The 26100-nt window shown below is 45.7% G+C and overlaps 1 protein-coding gene across 6 annotated transcripts; it reads left to right on the forward strand.

Annotated features, from left to right (window-relative positions):
• The first annotated feature begins 234 nt into the window (after positions 1-234).
• Positions 235-25710, forward strand: LOC113987810 (prosaposin). 6 transcript variants are annotated; one of them, XM_027720907.2, is made up of 15 exons: positions 236-332; positions 12258-12391; positions 13377-13451; positions 14140-14265; positions 14525-14719; positions 15281-15424; positions 15978-16034; positions 17177-17185; positions 18814-18927; positions 19744-19857; positions 20043-20229; positions 20382-20533; positions 22164-22244; positions 22763-22870; positions 23430-25710. In XM_027720907.2, the coding sequence occupies exons 1-15, from the start codon at positions 287-289 to the stop codon at positions 23463-23465; spliced, it is 1578 nt and encodes a 525-aa protein (XP_027576708.1). In that variant the 5' UTR covers positions 236-286; the 3' UTR covers positions 23466-25710. The 6 variants fall into 6 exon arrangements, with proteins under 6 accessions (XP_039237825.1, XP_039237827.1, XP_027576708.1 ...); XM_027720908.2 differs by having other exon boundaries at positions 17180-17185; XM_039381891.1 differs by lacking the exon at positions 23430-25710 and having other exon boundaries at positions 235-332; positions 17180-17185; positions 22763-22930.
• Positions 25711-26100: the final 390 nt, after the last annotated feature.

The raw sequence follows: 26100 nt of genomic DNA on the forward strand, positions 1-26100 counted from the left end.
GGGGCTCTACTGCCCGTGGAGGCAAAAGGCGCCTTTTTTCGGCTGTGAGGGCTCTTTTATTTGCAGACAGCGCCGTTTCAAGCGGCGGGGACTCCGGGGAGGGGCGGCTCCAGCGCCCCCCTCAGCCCCTCCCGGCCGCCATTTCGCGCCCCTTACGCGCCCCCCCCCTCCCCGCCATTGCGCGGGGGGCGGGGCGCCGCGCGCGCGTGCGCCCCCCGCCTCTATATAAGGGCGGTGGCGGGCGGTGCCGGCGGCGCCGCATTGCAGACGGGCACGGAACGGGATCATGGCGCGGCTGCTGCTCCTCAGCCTCCTCGGGCTCCTCGCTGCCGGTGAGCCCTGCCTCCACCTCCCCGGCCCCTTCCCCACCGCGCCCGGGGAGAGCTGCCCTCAGCGCCCGGCGTGCCCGGGATGGGGGAGTGCTGTGGTGGTGGTGGAGGGAGGGAGGCCGGTCCTAACGCTGTTTGTGTTCCCACAGCAGGACCGGATCCCAAAGAGAGGAGGCGGCGGCGATGGGGTGGTTTCGAGGGTGCCTTCGGGGTGATCGTGGTGGAAGGGCCGTGTTTGGGGCGGCGGCAGGGGAATCGCCCAAAAATAGCGCCAGGGAGAAGGGGGGTCGGGGTGGTCCCGGTGAGGAACCGGCCTTTCCCGGTGCTGGTATGGAAATGACTTCCTGATCCTGCGCATCCACATCCGACACGGATCGGGCGTCTCAGGCACTGTGTTGGTGGGGGCTGCTTTTTCTGCCAGCAGCGCTGTTTATCTTCGTCATTTCAGGGAGAGATGGCTGCTAATCCTCTTGCAGATGGCGAGAGGTAGCCTTTGCTGTAGTGTGTTTTCATTACTCCAGATGGAAAATTCCACTAATTTTGCTGCTCGCTATCTCGTTACCTGTTGTTGCAGCAGTGGAAGTGCTGGGGGAATAGCTGTTATTCTCCTTTTAGCACTAGGACTGGAGGTTAGAACAAGCAGCCCTTGTGTTTCGTACACTGCAGAGGCTTGACAGAAGCGATGTGTAGTCTGACAGGAGTGGTAATACACCTTTGGGTTGTGGCATGGAATAGCTAGAACCCCCAAAATCGAAGGACTCGTACAGTGATGTGCACAATTACTCGGAGAATTTTCTTCTAATTGGGACTACTGTAATCCTAGAGCTTATTTACTTACAGGTTTAACCTGCAGCATTTCACAAGTCAACTAAAAAAAAAAAAAAAGCCTGACCGGCTGTTTAAAGGCCACGGGAATAACCACCTGGCAGAGGACAGCAGATAATACCTATGAAATCTTTCATGATTATACATTAGTCTTGTGCTTTATTGTAGTTTTAATGTCATAGAATGGCCTGGGTTGGAAGGGACCTTAAAGGTCATCTGTTTCCAACCCCCCTGCCATGTACAGGGACACCTTCCCCTAGATAGACTGATAATATTTAATATGCTGATATGACAGTGTAATGGAGAACCTCAGACTTTTCAGGCTGGAAGCAAGAAAGCAAATATCAGCTTTCACTCTGCATATTTATCTGCGTTAATGGTGTCTTTTGAGTCTGCTTTGCACTGAGTTAGCTGCCATCAGTTACCACTCCTACTGGGACCATTTCCAAATCGCTAAAATCATTGCAGCTTCTTGTGCTTTAAAAGTGAAAAGGATTCACCTTGAAGTATCCACCAGCTTTCCCACTAGTGTATTTAGGGAAATTGTAATGAGAAACCAGTTCAGCAACAAGGCTTCACTTGGCCTACCTGTTAAAGGCATGGTATGCAACTGAGTGGTGGAGTCCCCAGGCAGGAGACTCGTCGGGCCTGTTTTTCTTTAGGAAGTCCCTGTTTTAACACAAATAAACACCTATCTTTTCTCCACCAAGGTTCTGTTACGAATACTAATTGACTCTCTTGCTGTGCAGATTTTTCTGAAGATTTTGCTGTGACAACCTGAAACACCGTTTTCGTCTCCTAAGCTGGTTAATTATCTGTGTAAAAATTCAGCCACCCTTGGCGTATCTTAATGGAGTCACTTGGCTGGCTTACAGGCCATGAGGGTTTTTGGTTGACCTACTTACTTCCCTTTAAGGGATGCACAAAGGAATTAAAGCAGGGTGGACAGGTCCTGGCATCTCTGGACCACTGATGCACACTCTGATTATTGCTTGTCTTTGAGACCAGGAAAGGAGGAAGGCTGGGCGTGCTGTTAAAGCAGCAGTCAGTTTCTCTTTAGCTGATTTTTTTTCCCCCCTCCTTTTTCTAAAATGAAAGTTAAGCTGGGAGCGGAAAGTACAAACTTTGAGGATGTGATTATTTTACGCCCCTTCCCAAAATAGTAGACTTAAACCTTGGAAGGAGGGAAGATTCGAGTTAATATATAATTCCTCCAGCAAACGCTGGTCAGAACATCTGGTGACAGGAAATTTGAAGGCTAAGTTAGCCTGGCTTGAATTTTCTGGAGGATGTGGATAAAGCAGATAATGGGACTGTGTTCTGTGGTTTGCAGGCTGGTTATGAGTGTGGTTCCTAACAATAAATGCCAGGCTGGTGCAGCCCACTGCTGTAGGTTAAATTAGGAGAAGAGTGGAAGGTGTCTTGTCCCAACCATGGTGTGGGTGCAGTCCCAGGGCAGTGCCCGTCCCTGTGCTGTCATCGCTCAGGGACCTCGAGCGCTGTGTCCAGTTCTGTGTCCTCACCTCAGTGAGACACTGAGGGGCTGGAGCGTGTGCAGGGAAGGGAACGGAGCTGGGGAAGGGGCTGGAGCACCAGGAGCAGCTGAGGGAGCTGGGGGGGCTCAGCCTGGAGAAAAGGAGGCTCAGAGGGGGGACCTTCTGGCTCTGCAACTCCCTGACGGGAGAGGGGAGCCAGGAGGGGGTTGGACTCTGCTCCCAGGGAACAAGGGACAGGACTAGGGGAAACAGCCTCAAGCTGTGCCAGGGAAGGGTCAGGTTGGATATCAGGAAGAATTTCTTGCTGGAAAGGGTGGTCAGGCCTTGGCAGGGGCTGCTCAGGGAGGTGGTGGAGTCCCCATCCCTGGAGGTGTCCAAGGAATGACTGGATGTGTCACTCAGTGCTCTGGGCTGGGTGACAAGGTGGGGATCAATCACAGGATGGACTCAATCTTGGAGTGCTTTTCCAACCTAAATGATTCTGTGATTATATAAAAATGAAGGCCCTGTTTGTTGGAGGAATAACGGGGTCCGAGGCACCTCACAGCCGTCACAACGCAGCGGCGCTTTGATAGCGCACCAGTCATGTGCCCTGTGTAAACCTGCCCTTGCACAATCCCTCCCGTGTGTGCCGAGGTCTATAAATAGAAAGAGTGGCTCTCGGTTGTGTCTGGAGGAGCTGAGCAGGCCTTTCTTCCTGCTCAGTCACGCCTGGCGAATGCACCATCACATCCGCAGAGCTGCCCGAGCCCAGTGTGGGCTTTTTGCACTCGGGTTGTGCTGTTCCACACACCACAGAGGAGCTGTTCTGGGAGCCTCCGAGCGCCCAGAGGATGGAGAGGGTGGAGCAAGAGAGGGGGAGCTTGTCAGCAAAACTCATTGTGTCACCTGATGCGGCTGAGGCTCTCCAGGAGGTTGGGCTGTGCTATTTCAGGAAAGGTTTTTCTGGTAGAAAATGCAGGAAGGTTTTTATTTTGTACCTGTGGGGGAAGCAGGGCCAGTTGCTGCTGCCTGCCTCTGGATTTTTGTTTCAGTATCTCACGTAGATATGATTCTTCAAAGTAGGTTGGGGCAACGCCTTAGAACTGTATGACATAAAAAGGGATTGTTTGTTTTTTCTTTACTCTTTCACTTTCTATTTTACTTTTTTTAATGTAGCAGCTTTTTTTCCCCCCCCAATTAATTTGCTGCTATTAAGATATCAGAGTTCCTGTTGCAATTTAAAAGGGCTGCCTCTGTGGTCTTTGAAGTGTGTGTATTTTAGGGCAATGCTTCTCTGTATTTGGTTGTGGGGCAGTGTTTGGTTTCAGATGTCAGATAGCAGATTTCCCCACTCTTTGTGGTGTGGATATGTTTGCCTGGTGAAAAGGGGATGTTAAGTACAGGAATTCTGCAGAGACTCACACAAAAATCTGTCCCATCCTCCTCCCCCAAAAAACCCTCTCAAAACAAAACCAGAAATAATGGACATGGACAATAAGTATGTCCAACATGTTGTGGTGTATTTCTACAGGCATCTGCAGGGAAAAATGCTTCTCATAACTTTTTGGGAATATCTCAATGTATTGTATGGGACCACTGTCTCCTACTGACTGACTACCAGATGCCCTTGAACATCCAGTTGTCTCTTGTAGATTCTGTCATAGAAGAATCTCAGGCAGAAGCCAGGGCCTGCTTGACAGTGACCTCTGGCCTGTCTGGAAATTATTCCCTTGCAACCTTTGCAGTAACTGGGACAATTTATTGGGACAGTAGAGGTGATTTTGCTGTCTCAGCTCACCCAGTTCTCCGCTGTCTTTATTGTGATTTCTTGTACATACACGAACTGCTCCTCTTGCCGTACTTGTCTGCTGGTGAGGGAAGCGAGGGAGCACCTGAGGCAGAGGCATGTGCCAAAGTGAGAACCTGTTCCCCACTTTGGGGAAGAGCCTGGTTGTGGTCGTTAACTCATTTCTTCTGAATCACACTGGTTAGAAATGTTTCGTGCTTGGTTTTTCATCAGTAGATGTGGAACAGGAAGACTCTGAATTTTAACTGGAATGCTAATAACAGCCAGCCAGATTTCATCTAATTTTTCTGTAAATTGCCTATAATCTCTCAAATATTGTGGTCACTTTACTGCCTCATTAATCCAGAGGGTAGTAGCCCTCTGGCAAGAGTCACTGGTGTGTGATGTGTTTACAGCTTTTGAAGTTTTACTCATTAACTGACCAGAGAGGCTGTGGAGTATTGAACCCTTCAAATAACTTCAGATTGAGGTCACTCTTTGACTTGTAGACACTTTGTAAGACTTGGTGGTGAGAAGTTGATCCCTCTCGACTTCTTTAACTTAAAAACACTTGGCTTTTGCAGTTCTCAAAAGAAGTGGGGAAAAGTCACTAACAGAGCACAGAGTGGCAGAGACTGATAGATTCACTTGGTCTGTGGGTGTTTCTGGGAGATAAGGAATGGCCTTTTTTGTTTTAACATTACTAAGCGAGAAACCTTGGAAAAAACATCCCCTCCTGATGAATATGTTAATGTACTTGGACGAGTTAGACTGTTAAGGCCTGAGAGTTGACAGCACCCCAAATTGTCTTCCACATTTGACTTCAGCCCTTTGAGGTGAAGAGCAGCTCAGTGCTTTCCTGTTTTGGGTCTCCCCCCCACCCCAATTTACAGGTTAATTCTTCTGTAACCATGTTGCTCACAGCTGGGGTTTTCTAACAGTTTGGTTTGGAGGAGGCTGAAGCCTTCAAGTTGAATTCCTTTGTGTCCTGGGTGATAGTTTTCTGGTTCATCCTTTGGCTCTTTAGCGAATCTGGTCTGGCCCATTCAAATCCCTGTTCATAGAAACTTATATAAGGTATTAACTTTCAAGCACAATCACAGAAGTCTGATTAGTAGCTTCAGTACAGCTTTGGATGGGATTTCTTAGGATGCTTTTTTGAGAATCTCGGGGAAAAAATTCAGGCTGGCTCTCCTTGGAAGATGAGTAATACAAATGCCTGAGGGAATGGAAGGTTTTTCTCAAGACAGGTAATTACCTACCGATTTTCCTGTAGCTGTCCTTGCAGGATGGTAATCCAGACATTACAGCCATTGTAAGACATTTTAGGTTCCTGTTTCCTGGAGAGGAATGATGAACTGAGCTGTGCTTCCACATGCATGGCTCTGTAGGCTTTCCAAGGAGAAAAGGTGGTATTTTCTGAGGAGGCTCTCACCTCTGCTGCCCTAAGCCTGTCTTTATGTTCATGTTTCCAATCCAGGTGTGGAGGAAGGAGGTGAACATTAGCATTTGCTGCTTTGGAGAAGTGAAACAGTGCACAGTTGCTGAAGTAAATAGGATAGAACCACTGTGGGAGTGAGTTGCAGGTTTCCCTTTATCTTCACGGCCTTTAAACTGGTTTTTAAATGGATTCCTGGCAACTGTCACTGGCAGGACTGTGTTCCTGGTGTTTTGACAGTGTTGGGGTGCTGACCTGGGCCTCAAATCAAATGATTCTCCTTCCTTTTCTGCTGTTACCCTTCTACCCTTGGAGTATTTTGATCGTGTTGTTGGGCTTCAGGCTTTCTGGGGCAACGCTTGTTCTAGGAGAGGATTTCTCTTGTCTGTTAGACACAAACATCACAGAGGTGAGAGCGGGTATAGATCTTTTTTCTCCTCCATTTTCTTGCACCGCGTAATTTAGGAAAAACTTGGTAGAGCAAAGGCCGTTTTTTGTTAAATTAAAGAAGCCATGTCTCTGAAGCTGTTCAAGGAGGGAGGAACCAGTGAAGAGGATGACTAAAGAAAGACCCTGGTCTTCACAGATAAACTTGTTCAGTGCTCTAAAAACAGTGGCTTGCAAGAACTTCAAGGAAAAGGGGAGGGCAGATCTGGGTGGGCATGAGGTGTGACTGTTGAGAGCTAACCTACAGAGAAAGAATTCTGTTTAAAAACGGATGACCTGAGATAAAGAACAATATATAAAAGAAAAGGAGGCCAGAGAAAACTGTTATGCATTTGAGTGTACCCAGCAAGCGTTGAGAGCTGTCACTGTAAGTGACAGTGCTTTGCTTTCTCTTGGGTTGCTGCTGGGGATGTGAAATGCCGCGTTTGGGTGTTGCACTTCTCGCAGCAAAGGCTGTTTGGAGGGAAGAAAACTGTTAAGGGTCAAAACTCTTTGTTCTGAGACAGCACAAGGTCTTAACACACTTCATTGGCACATTTGCCTTTGTTGTAAGTTAATATATGATTGAAAAATGCTGTTTCATAATTAAATAGAACAGACTAAAGGGGGAAAGTGGGAACAGTAAAGGATTTCAGGCTGTACTTTTCTGAATCTGCAAGATCTGAATTAATGCAGGGTTTTTTAGTTTTGTGTGTTTTACACACAAAATGTTCAGATGTTCAGAAAGGAAGGGTGGTGGATATTGTAGCAATGAAGGTACATCCTTTCATATTAGACATCTAACAAAAGTATTCCCACGTGATAGAGAATAAACTAATACAAATTTAGCTCTATTTGAAGTCACTGTAGAAGATGGAAGAAAAGAAGCCATGATCAGTGTGTTGTCTTTGTTCTGTAGCTGCTTTCTAAAACGTGCCAGCCATGTGAGGCCCTGACAAACAGATTTGCCTGGTCATTGTTTGACCAGAATGATCTGTACTGAAAACATGGAATTTAGAGTTGTCTTCTCAGAAGGAAAGAACTTCCCCAGTGTCATTTGCAGGTGAAAGGGCACTGCTGTTCCACCATTTTCTGTTTCTGTAGGTAAGTGTTCATCTCATGCTGTAATCAGGTTTCCTGAACCTGTGGACTTCTTTTGATAGAAGTCTGTAGGTATAGTGGCATCTCCTCGTCCTCTGATGTTGTGCAGGAGTGAAGACTTTAAATAATACCAGTGAGAAAGTGTTTGGAGTGCTTGCTTCCATCCTAAAACTAGTTTTCACTGTTTGGTGGCTTATGAACAGTTTTCTTATGCCTCACTGTCCCTTCTGCTCCCAAGTTCTTCTGAGATTGTCTTTGGCCCTCTGTAGGGGGTGGCAGGTAGCATTAATGCCCTTATTCTCAAATTCCAAGTGACTTTGTGCCCAGTGGCAATGCTTTGAGCAGAATCTGAACAAAATGTGGCTGTGAAACTCCTCATTTTTCTCCTTACAAGCTGGTGAGATGGGATGCAGGGAAGCAGAGAAGTCAGAGGCATTGGTTAGTTAATACACTGCCAAAGATCAATCTAATTTTAAACCTTTTTTTCCCCTCTCCTTGTGAACAAGTCAGAGCATTTGTGACTGTGAGCATGTTTGATACAGAAGCCATGCAACACAGAGTTTGTTAAAGATACACAGCCAAAAAAGCTGATCAGTAAGAATAAATCTGAAGCGTAGTATTTTTGTTATGCACTTATTCATCATCATGGCTGGGCTTCACAAACAAAGATTTGGGAAGGGCTCTACCCACGTTTGTTACAAGCGCGTTGGTGGCTAAAAAGGCCAATACGAGACAGGCACGTCCGGTTGCAAAAGGCACAGCAGAAAGACTCCTTAGGTGGTAAATCCTGCAAGACACGGTTCTTTCTGCGTTGTCTTTTCTCCTCAAGGGTGACCCTGCGAGTGTTCTCAAAGGCATCAGCAGCGTTATAGATGGTGTGAGTCCAGACCTCCCAGTTGGAGGCCAGAGTAGACCAGTTATGGTGGTCAATATGGCCAAGGCTGAGATGTTGTTTCAGGGAGTCCTTGTATCTTCTCTTTGGGGCTCCTCTCTTGCAGCAGCCAGTGGCAAGTTCACCATAAAGCAGGATCTTAGGGAGGGGGTGGTTGGTCCTTCATCCTGGAGATGTGCCCTGCCCAGCACAGCTGTGTTCTCAGCAACATGGCCTCAATACTTGTGACTGCTGCTTGTTCTAGAACAGATGGATTGGTCACATAATCTGACCAGTGGATGTTTAGGATTGTACTGTACAGCGTTGATGGAAGTGTTCTAGGAGTCGCAGGTGGTGGCAGTAGATGACCCATGATTCAGATCCATATAAAAGAGTAGACAGCACTATGGCTCTGTAAACACTGATCTTTGTGCTTTTCTTCAGGTGTTTATTTTGCCAAACTCTTTTATGAAGCTTTCCAAAAGCACTATATGCCTTTGCTAACCTGTTGTCTATCTCTCCGTCAATCTCACCATCCGAGGAGATGAGGCTGCCTAGGTAATTAAACTGCTGAACTGATTTGAGCTCTGATTGGCCAATGGTGATGTGGGGATGATGGGGGACTTCCTGAGGTGTAGGTTGATGGAGGACCTCTGTCTTCTTTAAGCTGACTTCCAGTCCAAAGAGCTCAGCAGCATCTGCAAAGCAGGATGTTAAACGCTGCAGAGCTGCTTCTGTGTGGGCGACAAGGGCGGCGTCATCAGCATAGAGCAGCTCCTGGACAAGATGGTTTAAGGTCTTGGTGTGGGCCTTCAGCCGCCTTAAGTTGAAAAGGCTTCCATCAGTACGGTATTGGATGTAGATACCGTCCTGATCCTCGAGGTCTGCCGTGGCCCTTTGGAGCATCCTGCTGAAAAAGACTGTGAATAGGGTAGGAGCGAGAACGCAGCCTTGTTTCACACCATTAGTAATTAGAAAGGGCTCAGAAAGTGTGTTGCCATGTCTGACTTGGCCATGCTGATCCTCATGGAGTGAGATGATCATTTTAAGGAACTTGGGGGGACAACCTAAATGTTCCAAAATCTGCCATAGACCTTCTCTACTCACAGTATCAAAAGCCTTGGTGAGGTCGACAAAGGTTACATAGAGACCTTTGTTCTGTTCCCTACACTTCTCTTGCAGTTGTCTGAGAACAAATACCATGTCTGTACTGCCCAAGTTTGATGTGTTCTGGATATATTTGCTTTGCTCTGTTACACCCTGACAGGGTGGTCAGGACAAAGGGGTGTTCCTGGCTATTTCCTGGAGATTGTATATAGATAGGTGATAGCAAAGTAGGAAATGTAAGATATGCCCAAATTGTTCTAAGAGGAATGAAACCTGTGCACCCCTATGTGGTTGCGAGCTATGCTGGCAATGGTACATGCCTTAGGTAGGGTCGCCCATGCCAGACAGGTCAAAACCATAGGACCAGATACACTACATTCTTGGGCAGGATGAGCTCTTTAGCCTTCTGGCAGTCATCCTAGGAGAAGGACAACTCTAATCCCAAACCCGGGCAGATGGAGCTCGCTTAGCCCTGTAAGGCCATCCATCTAAGAGAAGGTCACTCTAATTAAACCTACGTCCAAGCTTGCTCGGCCCTATTCACTTATTAATGACCTGTTATTAAGACTATGAGGAAGGAGCAGCAAGATTAACTGTTGGACATTCTGCTGAAGCTGGTATGGATCTGAAAAGTCATACAGTGACAGGATCTTAAAGAAGCAAAAAGAACCTCAAAGGTCATTAAGAGGCAGATCAAACCAGTGCAAGCTACAGCACAAATGCTTCAGTTTGGCTTTAAACATTCTCTTAGATCAAGATTTTGAGAAACTGCTTGGAATAACTGTAACTTGAGTTATATAGTTTAGATTTGGAGTTTTACAGTAAGTTTCAATGCAGGGGCAATAATTTCCTTTGATTTACAGAAATAAAGGCATAGGTTAAAAGCTTTACTTGTAAATAGTTGGGAGCCCTTAATTCCACTGTTTAAAGTCCAGGTCTTGCTTTACTTTATTCAGAGCTTGACTCTGCCTTCCAGAGCCTTCTTAGCACTGTTCAGTGCCAGTATCTAAAAGAGAAGAATAACTTTCCCTCAACCAAGTGTATACTTGGTTATTGTCACCCTGCCAGAGCTGACAGCTCTTTGGCTGGCCAGTCTGACTTTGAAAATCAACTATTCTTATGTTCCCAGATCCATAATGCTGGAGTTTAGGATAGGCTGTAAATATTTTGCTGACCATACGTTATTAGGAGCTTTGAAGTCTTTTTTTTCCCCTACAGTTTCACAAGCAGTCCTGGTGTGCTGTCTTGCTCAGCAATAATGTGCAATCAGGGCTTTTTGCTGGGAGAGAGGGTGGCAAGCTCCAAGCTCTTGTGTAAAAGATTAAGCGTTCAAAGCACGTCTTTCTTGAAATAAATGGGTCATTCCTCTGAAATCCAGTGTAAACAGGCTTTATTAAATCAACAGCTGAGAAGGCTGCAGAATGCCACCTATAAAGCAGTGTTTGTGTGGCTGTTTGATGTGTGGTGGCTGTGCACCTGGTACGTGCACTCGTAATTCAGCTGTTACATCGATCCCCTGATTGCTCAGAACAAGACATGAGAAATGGAAAAGTGATGGTTCATCTGCTGTAACCTTACTAGAACTTTCTAGGGATGAAACAGCTTAATTCCTGCCTCTTGGCTGACAGTGTAATTTTACAGGATTTTGTCATGTGTAAACAGCATTGATGTAAAGATCCTCAACACCACCTGTACAGGTAATGGCTTAGAACAGGTTGGGTTTGTGTTTTCTTTTGATGTTTTTGTTATTGTGAACTTTGACAGCAGTGCCTTGTAGGCTTTGGACCATGGTAGATTTTGTTGGAACTTGTTTGCTGTAGGATTATAGGAGTTGTTTCTTCATAGGTTAGTGCAGCATAGGGCATTGCTGAAGAAACTGAGCCTGCTTGACAGATAGGATGGTTTTAGAACCTGGGAGCAGTTGGGTGTCCAGTCCAGACAGCACAATTAAAAAGAAGCTTGGAAAGTCAGCAAAAAGGTACAGTTGATTCACTTTTCCTATTGCTTACTCATAGTGCAGATGTTTTACATTTCCTTAGGAAAACTGTCCAGAAATGGCATTCTGTATTTTACTTGAAAACTTTATAGGTTTGGAAGGCAATTCCACGTGGGATGGGAGGTCATGTCCAGATAAGGACTGATACTTTTTTTTCACCCCCACAGATATTTCTGTACACAGTTGAATTGCTGACCAAGAGAAAAAAAAAAACAAAACAAGTATAAATAGATTTAGTGGTTTAAAAACTATGATAGAACATTCCTCGGGTTGTTTATTAAAACCTTCTGTTTATCATCAGTGTTTTGGTGTGTACCTGCTCTTAAGTCTTCCATGTAATGTGTACATTGTTGTGGCTTCTAATCCAGTGAGTGTCCTCCCTCTCTCAGTAGCTGTGTGAGAATAGGGTGGTTCACGTGGGAGGAGGAATGCAGACAGCAATTTCAGGCTGATTCAGAGTTGAAGTGACAGTGGAACAGGAGAACAGGGAGGTTATAGCCTTGGGAATCAGCTGTTCGAAGTGTAGATTTCTGCAATGAGCAGTTTCCTTGTTTTAAGTCATCTGATAGTTCTTGTGTGCTAAGTAAAGTGGCAGTTTGTATTTTGTTGGAATTGTGGTTTTTTTTTTAACAAAAGGTGGCTGATGGCGGGAATATACCAACGTGCTGAGACTCAGGCACTTCACGAAGGAGCTTCAGCTGTTGTGGTTTTTCTCGTTCTTTGTGTAAATCTGTGTTTGGGGCTCGTGTTTCAGCTCAAATTGCTGGATTGAAATGTGCTTAAAAAAACGTTAATAAACCGAAGTGATGCACTGGAGAGGAGGCCGTTACACTGCGCAGCGTTAACCTGCTTGCTTTGGAGCAGAAATCATTGAAGGATGGTTGTTTTTCTCTCTGGCAGCTGTGGCCAGCCCTGTGCTGTGGCAGAAGGAGTGTGTGAAGGGGCCGGAGGTGTGGTGCCAGAGCATCCGCACGGCGTCGCAGTGCGGGGCGGTGAAGCACTGCCAGCAGAACGTCTGGAACAAGCCTGCTGTAGTGAGTACCCACTGCTCACACCTCTTCCCCCGCCACCTGCAGCTGTCCCACGTGCTGAGGAAGGTTTCCCAAGTCTCTGATTGGATTTAAGTGTTACATCTGGCTCTGCTTTGATGGCTGTGCCTTAATTTAGGTGCTAGATAGAGGTTGCTTTTCACTGCTCTGCCTTGCACAACTTGTCTGCTGACTTCTCCCGTGACCTGTTGCACAATCAGGGAGCAATGTATGGAATGGAGCTAGTGGATTTCACTCGTTCCTCTTTATTGCTGACCCCTAATTCGTGGAGTCCACTTGAGCAGTGAGTTATTACGAAAACAGCCGTGTGCTTCTTTAGGTCTTTCTCAAAAGTTCATGTTCCAGCATATGCTAAATTATGAAAGCCATGACAAATAGTGGTAGAAATGTTACATTTAGTGCAGCCTTTCGAGTTGCATTTGCACTAAAGGTGAGGGCTGCTTTACTAGGTGTAGCTGTAGTTCAGGGTATTGTTTCACAACTTTGTAAGGGGGCCAAAGGCATTTTACTTACAGAGGCATTCAGTCCACACTGGCTAGGTCTCTGCTGAGATATTTCAGTTTAGGGGAAATTAGGGGAAGGGAGGAATCTCAGAGCACAACTAAAATGAGGGACGTTGCCTGGAATGTTCTTACATGCTAGCAAGTGTGAACTCTCTGAAGAGTAAGGTAAAAGGTTCAGGAGAAGGCTTGTTGGGACAGTATACTTCAAGGGACTGGGACTAGTTGAAATGAATAGGTGGTAGCATGCCAGCTTCTTCATGCCTTGTTGCTTTACTAAAGAAACTGGAGCTGGACATGCTTGAGATAGCCTCACTCTTTGTTTCAAACACCTCTTCCCACCCCAGCCTCAGCCAGTATTTCTTCCTTAATTTCCACTGTAAATGCAGTGCTTGGTGTTTGTGTTATTTACACCCTGCCCTTACAGCACTTAAGTCTTTCTCAGAGTAACTGTCTGCTTCTGTCTCCAGAGCAGTATCCCCTGTGACTTGTGCAAGGAGCTTGTGACGGTGGCTGGCAAGGTTTTGAAGGATAATGGCACTGAGGTAAGCAGAGCTTCCTTTCTCCTCACCCCAAAACACACTTTGATTTCGTGGACCTAACAAGATCTCACGATGAGGGGGTGGAACAGTTGGCTGTGTTGTTTTCCTAACATAAACAACAGATGTTGGAAGGGACTAGAGTACATGGGAAAAGGCTTTTTAACAGCCTCTACTGGTTTAGAAATTAGCAAATTCTAGAGCCTCTCATGCTTTAACACATCCCTGATTGACTGTAGGTGCTTAATAAAATTGTTCTTGTGCCAATGGGCCATCAGCCTTAAAAGGTGGGATACTGCAGACTCTAGAAGTGGATGATTACACCATCTGGTCTTTGTTTGGTTTTGAGGGCACTTACTCCTTTTTTCTTTTATGAATCTGTGAGTACTTTGTATAAACAAGTCACTGTCCCCCTAGTCCATAATTTCACTTCCTCCTCTTTAAATGTAAATGTTCTACTCTGGCAAGGCCTTGCAAGCAGTATTGAATGTTTTCACTTTGGCAGGGTCCCACCAAAGGTCAGGACTGGGGAAAATAGACTTACAGTGTAAAACCTCAGTCTAGTTGTGCTTCCCACTGCCTGGACCTATCTGAGTCCAGGGAGCTTGTTTTAGGCTTTGTATTGTGCATTTTGGCAATAGAAAGAGCATTTGAGAGAGGGATAATCTATCCATGCCTACCTCATCTTTCACAGGAGGAGATCCGCTCTTACTTGGAAAAGACGTGCGAGTTTCTTCCTGACCAAGGCCTGGTGTCTGAGTGCAAAGAAATTGTGGATTCCTACCTGCCAGTTATCATGGATATGATCAAAGAAGAGCTAGTAAGTAGAAAATTTTCAAGCACTGGATTTAAAAGTCATGCTCCTATGATGCCCAAGTTTCTCTTCTGCATGAGATTGTGCATATGATCCTTCAATCCTGTGTGGATCACTGGTGTTGCAGTGAGTAGTGTGAGTTTGAAGCCTGCTTCCTTGCTATGAAACATTTTCCTCGTCTGTCACGTTTCAGCTGAATGACTCTAAACTTCATACAAAAGTGACGTGAGTTTGGAGCTTTATGAGTGTATCTTGTCCCCCCTAGGATAAACCTGAGGTTGTGTGCAGTGCCCTCGCCCTGTGCCAGTCCCTTCAGAAGCACCTTGCAGCCATGAAGCTTCAGAAACAGCTCCAGACCAACAAGATTCCAGAGCTGGATTTCTCTGAACTGGCATCCCCGTTCATGGCTAACGTGCCTCTTCTCCTCTACCCTCAGGACAAACCCAAGCAGAAGCCTAAGGTAAGGGTGCAGGGCTGTTCCAGTGTGGACCCTGTGTATAATCTTGGATTAAGTTCTACAGCTGTGCCCTTCGGGGGAAGCATTTGTCTCTCTGAATGTAGAGGTTGATTGGAAAAGAACAAATAGTTGACAAAGGGGAGTAGATGAGCTGATGAGCTTGGGAGCAGAGGCTGAGTGTTGGTAGCAAGGCAGAGTGTGGGACTTAAACAGTGAGTGGGTGCAGAACAAGCTGCTGTGGGTGAAGCTGGTAAGATCTATGCCAGATTTGGAAACCTTCCCGCTGTGGTCTGTAACAAAACCAAGAGATTCTGAAGATTGGGTGTCTTAACTGTTATCTCGGTTTTGAAGCCAAGTATGTACCTAATCTCCATCTAGTGGCTGGTGCACATACCAGCAGTAGCTTGTCTCTGTATTAGCTCAGGCTTTAAAGTATTGTACAGATTATTTGCTAAGGTTTGTAAATAGCTCAAAATAGCTTGTAAAACTCGATAGTAACAGAAGCTTCTAAAACATGTTATGAGAAGTTACGTCAACTTCGGTTTCCTTTCCTTCTTTGTCCAGGCGAGTGGGGATGTGTGCCAGGATTGCATTCAGCTGGTCACTGATGTTCAGGAAGCTGTGAAGACAAACTCATCTTTTGTGAAGTCTTTGGTTGCTCATGCCAAGGAGGAGTGTGACCGTTTGGGACCCGGAATGTCCGATATGGTGAGCTGTCCTTTTTAGTTGGAAAAAAATTGTTCCTGGATGCAAACACAAAATAGTTTGTTCGGGGCCTTAATCCCCTCTATCGTATTCTCTATTTAATAACACAAAGGGGATTGTGTTCCATGTAGGATACTCGGTATAATGGTTACATAGTATAACAGTAACACTGAAATTGTAAACTTGATGGTCAGGAAAGGTGAGGGGGGGGTGTGGGACTGGGGAGGAGGAGAAAGACGCTCCAGATTGCTTCTAGCCCTTAAGGGCCTTTTTCACCAAAATGATCTGGCAGGGTAATGTGGTCATATCAGTAGGGGGAGGACTTTTTTGCCCTGAGTGGAAGAGAAAAGGACTCCTCAGATAAGCAATTATTTGTGAAGTGGTTGTGTAACCTGAAATACTGTCTTGTATTTGGGACAAGCTCTGAAAGACAGCAGAGTAGTTATTAAGTAGAGCAGGTAAATTAATGCCTTGAGATGTATTAGAAAATTATAGATGAACTCTACAGCACAAGTGGTTTGATAGTCACAAGACTTTCTTTTCCCCCTTCCTGCAGTGCAAGACCTATATCTCTGAATATTCTGACTTGGCTATCCAGATGATGATGCACATGGTAAGATCAGCAGAATATAGTACTTGCTCTCAGTTAATTTTTCTGATTTGTGTAGCTAACTTCTTTGGAAACAGGGATCATGTACTGCAGTAAAGCTCTGGGGGAGAGCCCTGTAAGTCTGGGTGTTGATGCTTTGAACTTGGCATTTAATTGGATACTGATTTCAGTTTCAGAATGCTTTCTTTAGCACTTCCTTTCGATTCACAAGGAATTCACTTCTGTGGTGCAAAAGGCACTCGAATCATTTGAAATGTGGAAGATACATTACTCATGTTCCTTTATACTCTTTTTATCTCAGTCCCGTACTTACACCACTTCCCCCCTCCCCACCAATATTAGAGTATATTAGAGTTGTCTGTCACGGTGTTGCAAAATTAGTTCAAGTGTTGCTTCTTCCTGAAGCAAGACTAAACGTCCTTCTCCTGGAGCTGCTATCTGGAGGCCCCTGCTCTCTGGGCTCTTGATAGGACTCATGGAAAGGGAGTAGTACTGCACCAGCTCTGGTCTTCTGCAGCAACATACATTTCCCTCTGACCACCTCCATAGCACCTCTTTGTATGTGCTATGATCTCACAACCTTAAAAACAAACAAAAAAGCCTTTCCTAGGGGATGCAGTCCCTAGATGCCACAAGTAACATAACAAACTATAGGTGAATTTCTGAGTAGAATATGTGGCTGACTTGAACCTGAATTTGGCAACACAGTGGCCTTTTTTTGTTTCCACTTGCTAAAGGCTACTTAGAAGCTCATCCTGTTTCTTAAGCACTTGTTGGGGGGGAAGTCAATCTTTGTTCTAGCAACTCTTGGTTTCTCATTTTGAGCATTGCAATGCAGTGTGTTGTTAGTACCTGAAATTGGATTATGACCACACCTTGCACCCATCCGAGTGTTGTCCAGACTCTTTGGAGGTAGTCTTTTGCCCAGGATGCCTTAATAACTGCAAATGAGTAATGCTGGTCAGCACTGTGCAATTAAATGCGAGTTATCAGTGCTAAGGATCTTTGGGGTGGGGACTGTGTCATATGCCATTATCTTCATGGAAAGAATATATGCAGTTCCAAGTGCTTGACGTGTTTTCTCTCTTAACTGTTATCTTTAATTTCTCCTTTCTTCCTCTGTCTCCAATCTCCCCTGTCAACAGAAGGATCAGGTATGTGAGCACCTTGCCTGTGATGATAGCCTGCTTGTAGTTCACCTTTTGCTGTTAAAGGGCTTGTAGTTCACTTTTTGCTCTATTAGCTGTGTACATGGTGTGACTGTACTCAGTGTTGACAGATACAAGGGATATTTATGTCATTAAAACAGAGAAAGACTCTAGGCCTCTTCCAGTGCATCAGTCCTACTTCCAGCTCCAGATACCAGCTTGTGCTATGAAGATTTCAGCTTGATTACGCTTTGGCCAGTAGAGCAGGAAATGTGATCCCTCTCCTAGAAGAAGGACAGATGCGGACAAAGCAGTGCCAGTGGCTCCTGTCAGCTGCTGGCTTAAAGTCTGGGCTCAAAGGGGGTTGAGCGGAGCTGTCCTGGGGTCTCTTCTTGGTTAACCTTTAAATCTAGGACAACGCTATAGATGTCTAAAGTACATGAACTGAAAAGATGTGGGAGGCCCTTAGTCTCCTGCTTCCTAGAGCAATTTGGGCTTTTAATTCACCCAGACCTGTGAGACCTTGTGTCTGTCATCTCTCAGTGAGAGAACGTGTGTATGTGGGTGTTGCTGTAACATTAATATCTAGAATTGCTTCTTACAATGCATGAACCAAAGGGCTTGACTTAAAGGTGCTGCCTGGAGCAGTCTGAAGCAGCACAGTGTCTTTGAGATGCTGCTTTTGCCTGTGCATGAGGTTGTGGCATGTGATGTATTAACTCTGGCATAAGCCTCTTCTGTAGGAAGCTTGTGACAGGGTGGGATACGGTCTTCTAATTACCTGTAGGACCAAGGGTCTCTTTTTTTAGCTTAAGTAGACTTCAGGTGGGGAAATTGAAGTTTTGTGTCTTGCTCTGTACAGCTTTTGTCACTTTGGGTATCATGTGGCCTCCTTAGTGCAGTTTGCCTCATGTCCAGCATTTATTTTTGCATTTAGTAGTGTATGCTTCCAAAACCTTTGAGAAAGACTTGGAAAGCCTTTTTAAAGACTTTGTTTCTGTTTGCTGTTCTCTTACTGTGAAAAGAACACTGGAAATACAGTTATTGCAGTAAAAATGGTTAGGCTAAGGTTTTTAACAAGCTTAACTTTTGTTTCTTGTAGGCTGTGTTCAGTAATGCGAGAAACTGTTTCTGTTTGCAGAACATGATGTTACTGGCAGCTTTAAAGAAGGTAGTTTGTGGATGAGGAAAGAAGTCCTTTTTTCTAGGCATTTCTTTCAGCTTTTGGGTGAACTCTGAAGTCAGGATAATTGGCCTCTTTGTGATTACTTAAAGCTGGGGAGCAGCTTTGTGGATGCAGGTCTAAAGTGACGCTGGTGGCCTGTTTTGGTGTTGGTAGCTCTTAAGTCAACTCCTTTTGAAGGGCTTGCATAGTGTGGCTGATGGTAAATGGGGTTTTTAAGTGGGGTTTTTAACCTCTTCCTCTTTAAAAGGAACTACTAAATTTCACCTGTTAGCTGTCCTGCCTGTAACCGTATCAAATGCTTTGGCAATACTTGGAGTAGAAGTAGTCGTGAAACTTCTGGTTGTGTTGGAGCCTTTTAAACCTTTGTTCTCTGTTCCTGCTCACAGGCTCTGTAGAAAGGGCAGAGCCTTCTAGACTTTAAAAAAATCGCTTATGCATCTTTTTCCAGCAACCAAAGGACATTTGTGCCATGGTTGGGTTCTGTGCTTCTGTGAAGTCTGTCCCCCTTCAGCCTCTGGTGCCAGCTCAAGTGGTTCATGAGGTGAAAATGGAAACTGTGGAGGTAAAATTGACTTTTTGTACTTATCAGCTTTGCTTTCCTTTTTGCTTTAGTGTAACAAACTGACAGAAAAATATGAGCTTTTATGCACAGAATAATCCAAGTCTCTCTGCATATAAATTCCTGGCCTCCTCTTGTTTCTGATGGTGATTTGTGAAGTAGGAGAACCGTTTTATTTGTTAGAACAGCAGAACCTACACTGAACAGCAGAGCCTACACTGAACCAATGCTTCAGGATTGAAATGGGAGCTCTTGTTCCAGCAGTTCTGAACGACACCTCAAATGTGAATTGCTCAATTTGAGTTTTGCTTTATCTTTGAAGTTATGCTTCGATCCCTTTTAATAATGGGGCAGCACTCTGCTTGTGCAGGTGAGAGATCAGAGTCAGAATGCTGAAGTTCTGAGTTTGAAGGAGTGCCTTGGCTTCTCCAAAGGTTTCCTTTGCAATCAGGAGGGTGCTCTCAATTCTAGGAAATTTTGTCCTCAGTTAATGTGTTTTAAAAACCACTATATATTTCCATTGACTTCTGTCTCTGTAGAATTGCTTTTTTCTTTGTGTCTGCTAAATTCAACTCCCCTCCTTAATACAGCCTGGGGATTGTAGTCTTAATTAGTCATACAAAGTGCCTGTTCATTCAGAAGGGCTTTTTACTGAGACCTTTGATGTTGGGCTTGAGTTCTGTGTGACCTTTTGAGTACAGCTCTAGGTAAAGGAGTGTGCTGCACGTGAATGCTATTAAACTGATCTTTTAGGAATTGTCCCTGTCAGGTGTGGTCCAGTGCTGATTTATTGTTTGTGTGTTTCTTCTGTGTACTCAGAAGGCCTCGGTTCAAGAGAAGGCCTCAGTTCAAGAGAAAACTTTTTCCTTGTGTGAAATATGTGAGACCATGGTGAAAGAAGTGACTGGCCTCTTGGAGAGCAACAAGACAGAGGTGTGTAAGTGGTGGGCATGGTACCTCTTCCTAGGCTTTGGCTGAAAGGGGGCTGTGTTGGAGGGGGAAGGGAAGTTAATTTTATTGCCTATCTTCATGACAGCAGAACTTCTGGGTGGGACAGAAAAGACAGGCTTATGAAATTTCTGTCCCTGATTTGCCACTCGCCCTCCTTTGTGCTTCAGGAGGAGATTGTGCATGAAATGGAAGTGGTCTGCCGCCTGTTCCCAGGAAGTGTCAAAGACCAGTGCAAGGACTTCATAGAGGTCTATGGCCAGGCTGTCATTGACATGCTCTTGGAGGCAACGAATCCCGAAGCTGTTTGTGTTATGCTGAAATGCTGTGCAGCCAACAAGCTTCCACAGCAGCCAGGTGGGTAGTGAGGAGTCTGGTGTTCAAAAGGAGGCGGTTCACCTGGGATGAGATCTCTTTTGAGGACGCTTTGCTGATGGCTGCCTCCTTCTGCTTGGAGGAGAAGTACCTAAGCGCTGATGTTTGGTTTGTGTTTTTATTTTCCTTCTCAGTTGTAGTGAAACCTGCAGGTGGCTTCTGTGATATCTGCAAGATGGTGGTGGCTTATGCAGACAAAGAGCTAGAGAAGAATGCCACGACAGCTGAAATCGAAGCTTTACTGGAAAAAGTGTGTCACTTCCTGCCAGAGTCTGTCAGTGATCAGGTAAGGAGTTTGGGCAGGAGGCTGACTAAAAAGCAGTGGTCTTGTTGAGGGTTGGGAACTGTCCTTGTTGATTTGTTGTGTTTACATGGGTCCTACAGTGACAGTTATGCTTAACCTCATTTGTTTCACCTGATATTTTGTCTACATGCTAATTTTAGGTCCATCTCTCAAGTGTCTCTACTTCTGCTGTAAATGACCAGGTACTCATAATAGAGGTCTCTGTGTTTGGCCAAATGCCTTGTCCATGGCTGGAGACAAACTGTCCTCAGGTGCAGCTGGGACTGGCTTCTGTCCAGCAACCTGATCCTTCCCAGGTTTTTCCCCTTTGTTAGCACAACAGCTTCTAATGTGCAGCAGAACAAAAAAAGAGGGAACAGGCTTGATCTGAGCCAGTGGAATGACCTCACAAGGCCTTGCTGTGTGGCAGCCTGCCTTCCAGTCAGGACAAGGCAGATGGAGGTGAACAGAAGGGTGAAACATGGAGTCTTGGAACAGTTTGGGTTGGAAGGGACCTTAAAGACTCTCTAGTTCTAACCTCCTCCCATGGGCAGGGGCATATTGCAGAGCATTTGGAAAAACTAGAGAGCAGTATCTCTTGCTGGTTTTTACAATAGTCTTCTCAGCTAGAAGCTGGGAGAAGTTTGGGGTGCAGAGGGTTTTCTCACTTCCCATCCTTGGGAATTGGCAGTCCTTTGAATAGATGGAGGCTTTTAAAGACCTGAATTGATTGACTGGATTGTTGTACTAATTTGCAGTCAGGAAAGGTTTGCCTGGAAATCCTCTGAGAACAGTGGGTGGGAACAGCTGAAGGTTTTATTTTTCCTTCAACACTGATCCTGTTCAGGGGATTAATGGAGTAATTGGAAGTAGGCTGGCTTAATTCCATTGAGACACCTGTGGGACCACCACTATCAAGATTTACCTGGAAATCTTATTAGGTGGCTGCTGAGTGCCAGCAAGTGGCAACTGCTTGTAATTTTACCAGCAATAGAATATACAGACTTAAAGCAGAGCTGTGGAACAGCTCTTCCTGCTGCGAGGCTGTTTAATAGCTGTGCCTGATTTATTAATGGTGCCGTTAGTCTCTGCTGAGAGCAGCATCTTCCTGAGCTCTGGAGACGGCCTCTCCACTAGAGGGAGAGAGACTGTTCCTGATGGGAAGTGCTCCTGCTGCTGCCTGATCTGAAAGGAATAGGAACTCCTTGGGTGAAAGTGCTTGGGAGTTGTTGCTGCTTTGCTGCTGTCCTGATCAGGATGTTTGTCTCCAGCTGGTTCCCTGTGCTTTCCTCTTGGGACAGCGGTGATCTCCACGATGAGAGACTAAGCTTTGCAGTCAAAGCTTCTCCTGCTTGGTTCTTTTCCCAAAGTCTGTCCTGTTTGGTTCCTTTTGACCTTTCCTTTCTCTCCTCATAACCTGTCTGCAGACAGCTGCGGGCAGGTATGAGCTGGTAGAAACCTGTGTGGTGAGTGCCATGCTGAGTCCTTTTCCATCTGCAGAGCTCAGGCCTCTGCTTTATCCCTTTGGAGTGTGCTGTTGAGGTGTTTGGGGTAGCTGCCTGCTGCAGACCACATATTCCTCTTCTTTCGGAGGCTCTAACAGGAGACTCTCTCAACCTGTGCTTTGTTACAGTGCGTTCAGTTTGTGGAACAGTATGAACCTGTGGTTGTGCAACTCCTGGCAGAGGTGATGGATCCCACTTTTGTTTGCACTGTGAGTATTGCCTTTGATTTGGTTGAGTGCAGGCTCTAATACAGTCCTGTGTGCCTTCCAGTGCCCAGCACATGGAAACTCTGCTGGAATAAGAATCAGCACACTGAATGCTTGGAGCAAATGTGGTTGTGCAAGGCCTGGGGCTCAATGGACAGCTGAGTGCCAGCCCAGTGCAGGGAATGACAAAAGGAAATATCTGCCACTGATATTCACTGCTGAGCTTCAGTGACAGGGTGTGGTGTGCCCTGAATGTGGTGGGAGGTTAAGTGGCACTTCTTGAGAAAAGTCCCTCTCTGTTTTTCGAAACTTGATATGAAAAAGGAGTTGTGGTAACTTAATTCTTCCCTGTGTCAGATCCCAGCTTCATTGCTGCTCGTTCAGCTGCTGCTGTGACCTCCGTGAGAGCTCCTGCAGCCACCTCAGGGGAGCTTCCACACTCTCTCAGGTGTAAGGATGGCCTTGAGATCTCAGGGTGTAATTAGAAAGGTGGTGACTCTCTCTTGCTGTTCTTTTCACAGAAACTCGGAGTCTGTGAATCAGCTAAACAGCCTCTCCTGGGGGACGATGCTTGTGTCTGGGGTCCAGGTTACTGGTGTAAGAACATGGACACTGCTGCTCAGTGCAATGTACGTAAAGCAGGGCTCTGCCTCGAGCTTCCTGTTGATCTTTGATAGCTCCTTAATGGCCACTTTCAGGTTCCACCACACTTGGAAGTGGGTATATTTCAGTTTAAAAAAGCAGTAGGGTGCTGGCTTGATTAGAGGGTCTTTCATAGGCTTCAGCTTTCTCAAAGCTAACTTTCCTCTACATTTTGTTCCTATCCCCACCTGCCTACTGGTATTTCAGAATTTATAGTAAAGTACAGTGTCAGTTTTATATGTAGTCAGTGGTCCTGCAGCAAACAGACCATGTCTCATGATCTCTCATCAAGCTCTAAAAATTGGCTTCCAGCATTGCTTTCTCTGCCAGGCTTTAGTGGCTAAGGGTCATCAGCCTTCTTTCCTGAAGCTTCTGGGTGGGGACAAGGATATTATTTATTCTAGTCCGTTTCAAAATCACTTATTTTAAGAAAAGCAAATTTGCTCCTGAGATCTTGGCTCAGAATCAGGTGTTGAATTGTGTAGATGCACGCTGGTTTGCAAACAGGCTCTTTTCCACTAATATCAACTCTTGCTTTCCCTTTAGGCTGTTGATCACTGCAAACGCCATGTGTGGAACTAGAAGAAGAATTTCCAGTTCTGAAAGTTTGCCATGGCTCTTAAAACATGTGGGCCGAGGTTGGCGGAGAGCTGTATCTCACCTGTCCCTCCTCTCTGCCTCGTTAACAATTTGACCTACAAGTTCCTTTATTGTAACTCTTCTGTAGCAGTGCTGCTGTTGAAGAATCAGATCTTCATCATTGACTTAACAAAGATATTTCTGATTGTACAGTTTAACTCGTTATGCTCCTAAAAATAGTCAGTGTGTTGTAGATTTTTTTTTTTTTTAATTGGTAGGCTGAAGTGTTTTTTAGGTGCTGGGAAGAATGACAGATAAGATGAAATGAGACAAGGCTCTTATCTTTTAATTTAAAAAAAGGACAAGGTAGCGACTAATCTTTCAAGTGTCTTTCTGTAGGGGAGCATTGGGAAGATTTTACATGCTTTGTATTTTTAACATCTGGCTGGAATGTTAATTTTCTGTGTATGGGAACTCTTAAGGGATAATGTTGAATCCGGGAATCCCTTCGGCTGGAATTTTCAAAGCTCTACAGATGCAGAGGAGGGGGCTTGGTGTGCCCAGCCACCTTTGAAAGTCACTGGTAACCTAAAGAGGTGCATTTTGAGTGATCACGCTTTTGCGTTGGAGCGACCACGCTTGTGGCTCACGGTGTTGTCATAGCTGAGGAAAACCCTCCCTCAACCTTTGATCGCATCCTTTTGATTTCCTTGGGCTCCTGGGTCTAAGCATGGGTGTTCTGCTGCCAAGCCCTATTCAGTGGGATGTCAGTCTTTTGAAGCATGCAGACGTACTTAAGGAATGACTCCCTTTTTTTCGTATCCTAGTTGCTCAATTCTGCTTAGTCTTGCAGCTTCCCACATGCAGCCAGGCTGGGTGCCGAGGAGTTGAGAGATGGAGGAGGAACAAGTCAGCAGGAGCTGTGCACATGTCAAAGGGAGTTCAGCATCGAGGGTGGGACGTGTGGAAAAATGGGGCTTGTTGTAAACTGCCCATTTGTTCCTTGATCTGCTTTTTCTCTCATAGCGTATTTCAGTCATCTAAAACTTCAGAGGTGGTGTGAGGCTCGGGGCCAGTTTCCCCTGCTGCCACCCGTTCTCACTGACCCCCTCCTGAGGAAGTGCAAGCAAGTAGAGATGGCAAATGGTAGGAACACTGTAGTAGGTATTAGAAGCTCTGCTGGCACACCTCACAGCCTGCCTTTCACACCTCTCTAAAATGACACTGAAATGCCTGAAATCCCCAAAAAAGCCCTTCAAGGCAGGCTGCTTCCCTGGGAACATGTCAGGCCCTTGGGAGTGAGAATCTTGTATTGCTTGAGATGGACCTTGGATTTGGTGTGTAATTCTGATCAAGTTAATCCCCAAAACACTGGATCAAAACCCCCAAAACAGAGGCACCAAAGTAGCTCTGAGGAGACCTTTGGGAAGGAGCAGCTGGGCAGATGTGGAGCTTTGAAAATTCCAATCCTGTTCAGAAAGATGCTGCTAACTCCTGCTGTTTCTGTGGTGTCTGGGATGAGCAGGAGCTCCAGTAACAAAGCTGTAGCAGCAAGCAGACTGTTTTTCATTGGAAAACCACTGGAGTGCAGGTTTTTAGTTACTCTGTACATACTAAATGCCTGGGCACTGCTGACAGATGGCAACAGAGGTTCGTCTCTTCTGTTTGCTGAATGCTTCAAAAGAAAAGAAAATGCTTCAAAAGAAAATAAAAAGGAAAATTTCCCCTAAAGATATAAAATACCTACAGCTTTCTGTCTTGGCAGGCTTGTGCAGTGTTCTGGTGGTGTATCCCAGTTGGGGTAGATACAGCAGATAGGGAATGGGCTCTTCCTTTGGCATCACTGCCCTGGAGGGATGGGTTGTGTTACACCTCGGTGTGGTAGGATGGTATTTGGTGTTTTAAACGGGACAGTGTTCTCTTAACGTGGATCTAATGGGTGGGAGGTGGGGCTGCATTGGCAGCTGGACAGGCTAGGAAGGTTTTATTTTTCTGGGGTTTTTTAGCAGTGGAGGATCCATGCTGGCGAGCTGCGGGGCGAGGTGAGCTGGGGAAATCCTGTGCTGCCATTGGGAGTCCCTGTAGTTTTCTCCCTTCCTGTGTGCGGCACCTGACCCGCTTGAGTCGTGCTGGGGGAACGTGCAGTTGCTTTCTGAAAAAACAAAACACATTGTCTTGATTTTATTATTTTTTTTTTTTTGCACAAAAGCTTCCCTAATGAACAATAAAAACTTCTGTAAACTGGTAAGACTGTGTGCTTCAATTCCTCATGTGCTGGTTGCCAAAGGATCTTGTTTAGCTTCCCCTTGGCTGCAGAGCCAAGAGAGAAGGCACATCGCAAGGTGTCAGTGGGAATCTGGGCCTGAATGGTTCAGGTTCCCATTAAGATGCCGTTGCCTTGCAGGCTGCGTGTCCTATCAAGCCTCTCTGTTCTGCTGAGCGTGGTGGGAGGTGGAAGAGGCTTGCCTGGGATTGCTGCTGCTCTTCCGTGGACAAACACAACGCCTGGTGTGAGGAAACAGCCCTGTGTCGCAATCCCTGCCTTGTGCAGGATGAGGAACTCGCTTGATACCGGCCTTCCCTGCTGACTTGCACTTACTGGGGCTTCCCTTTTGTCCTCCTCCCTTGCTTTGTTAGA

The sequence above is a fragment of the Pipra filicauda genome, unplaced genomic scaffold (genome assembly GCF_003945595.2).
Source record: "Pipra filicauda isolate LSUMZ 115617 unplaced genomic scaffold, ASM394559v2 scaffold246_size1145428_pilon, whole genome shotgun sequence".
Taxonomy (NCBI): Eukaryota; Metazoa; Chordata; class Aves; order Passeriformes; family Pipridae; genus Pipra; species Pipra filicauda.

What these genes read in the sequence shown, in the direction of transcription:
- LOC113987810 (XM_039381890.1), top strand. Translation starts at nt 287, where the DNA reads ATGGCGCGGCTGCTGCTCCTCAGCCTCCTCGGGCTCCTCGCTGCCG. An exon ending in CCTCGGGCTCCTCGCTGCCG is followed by an intron (nt 333 to 12,257) that starts GTGAGCCCTGCC and finishes TCTCTCTGGCAG; the next exon opens with CTGTGGCCAGCCCTGTGCTG. An exon ending in TGGAGAGCAACAAGACAGAG is followed by an intron (nt 19,858 to 20,042) that starts GTGTGTAAGTGG and finishes TTTGTGCTTCAG; the next exon opens with GAGGAGATTGTGCATGAAAT.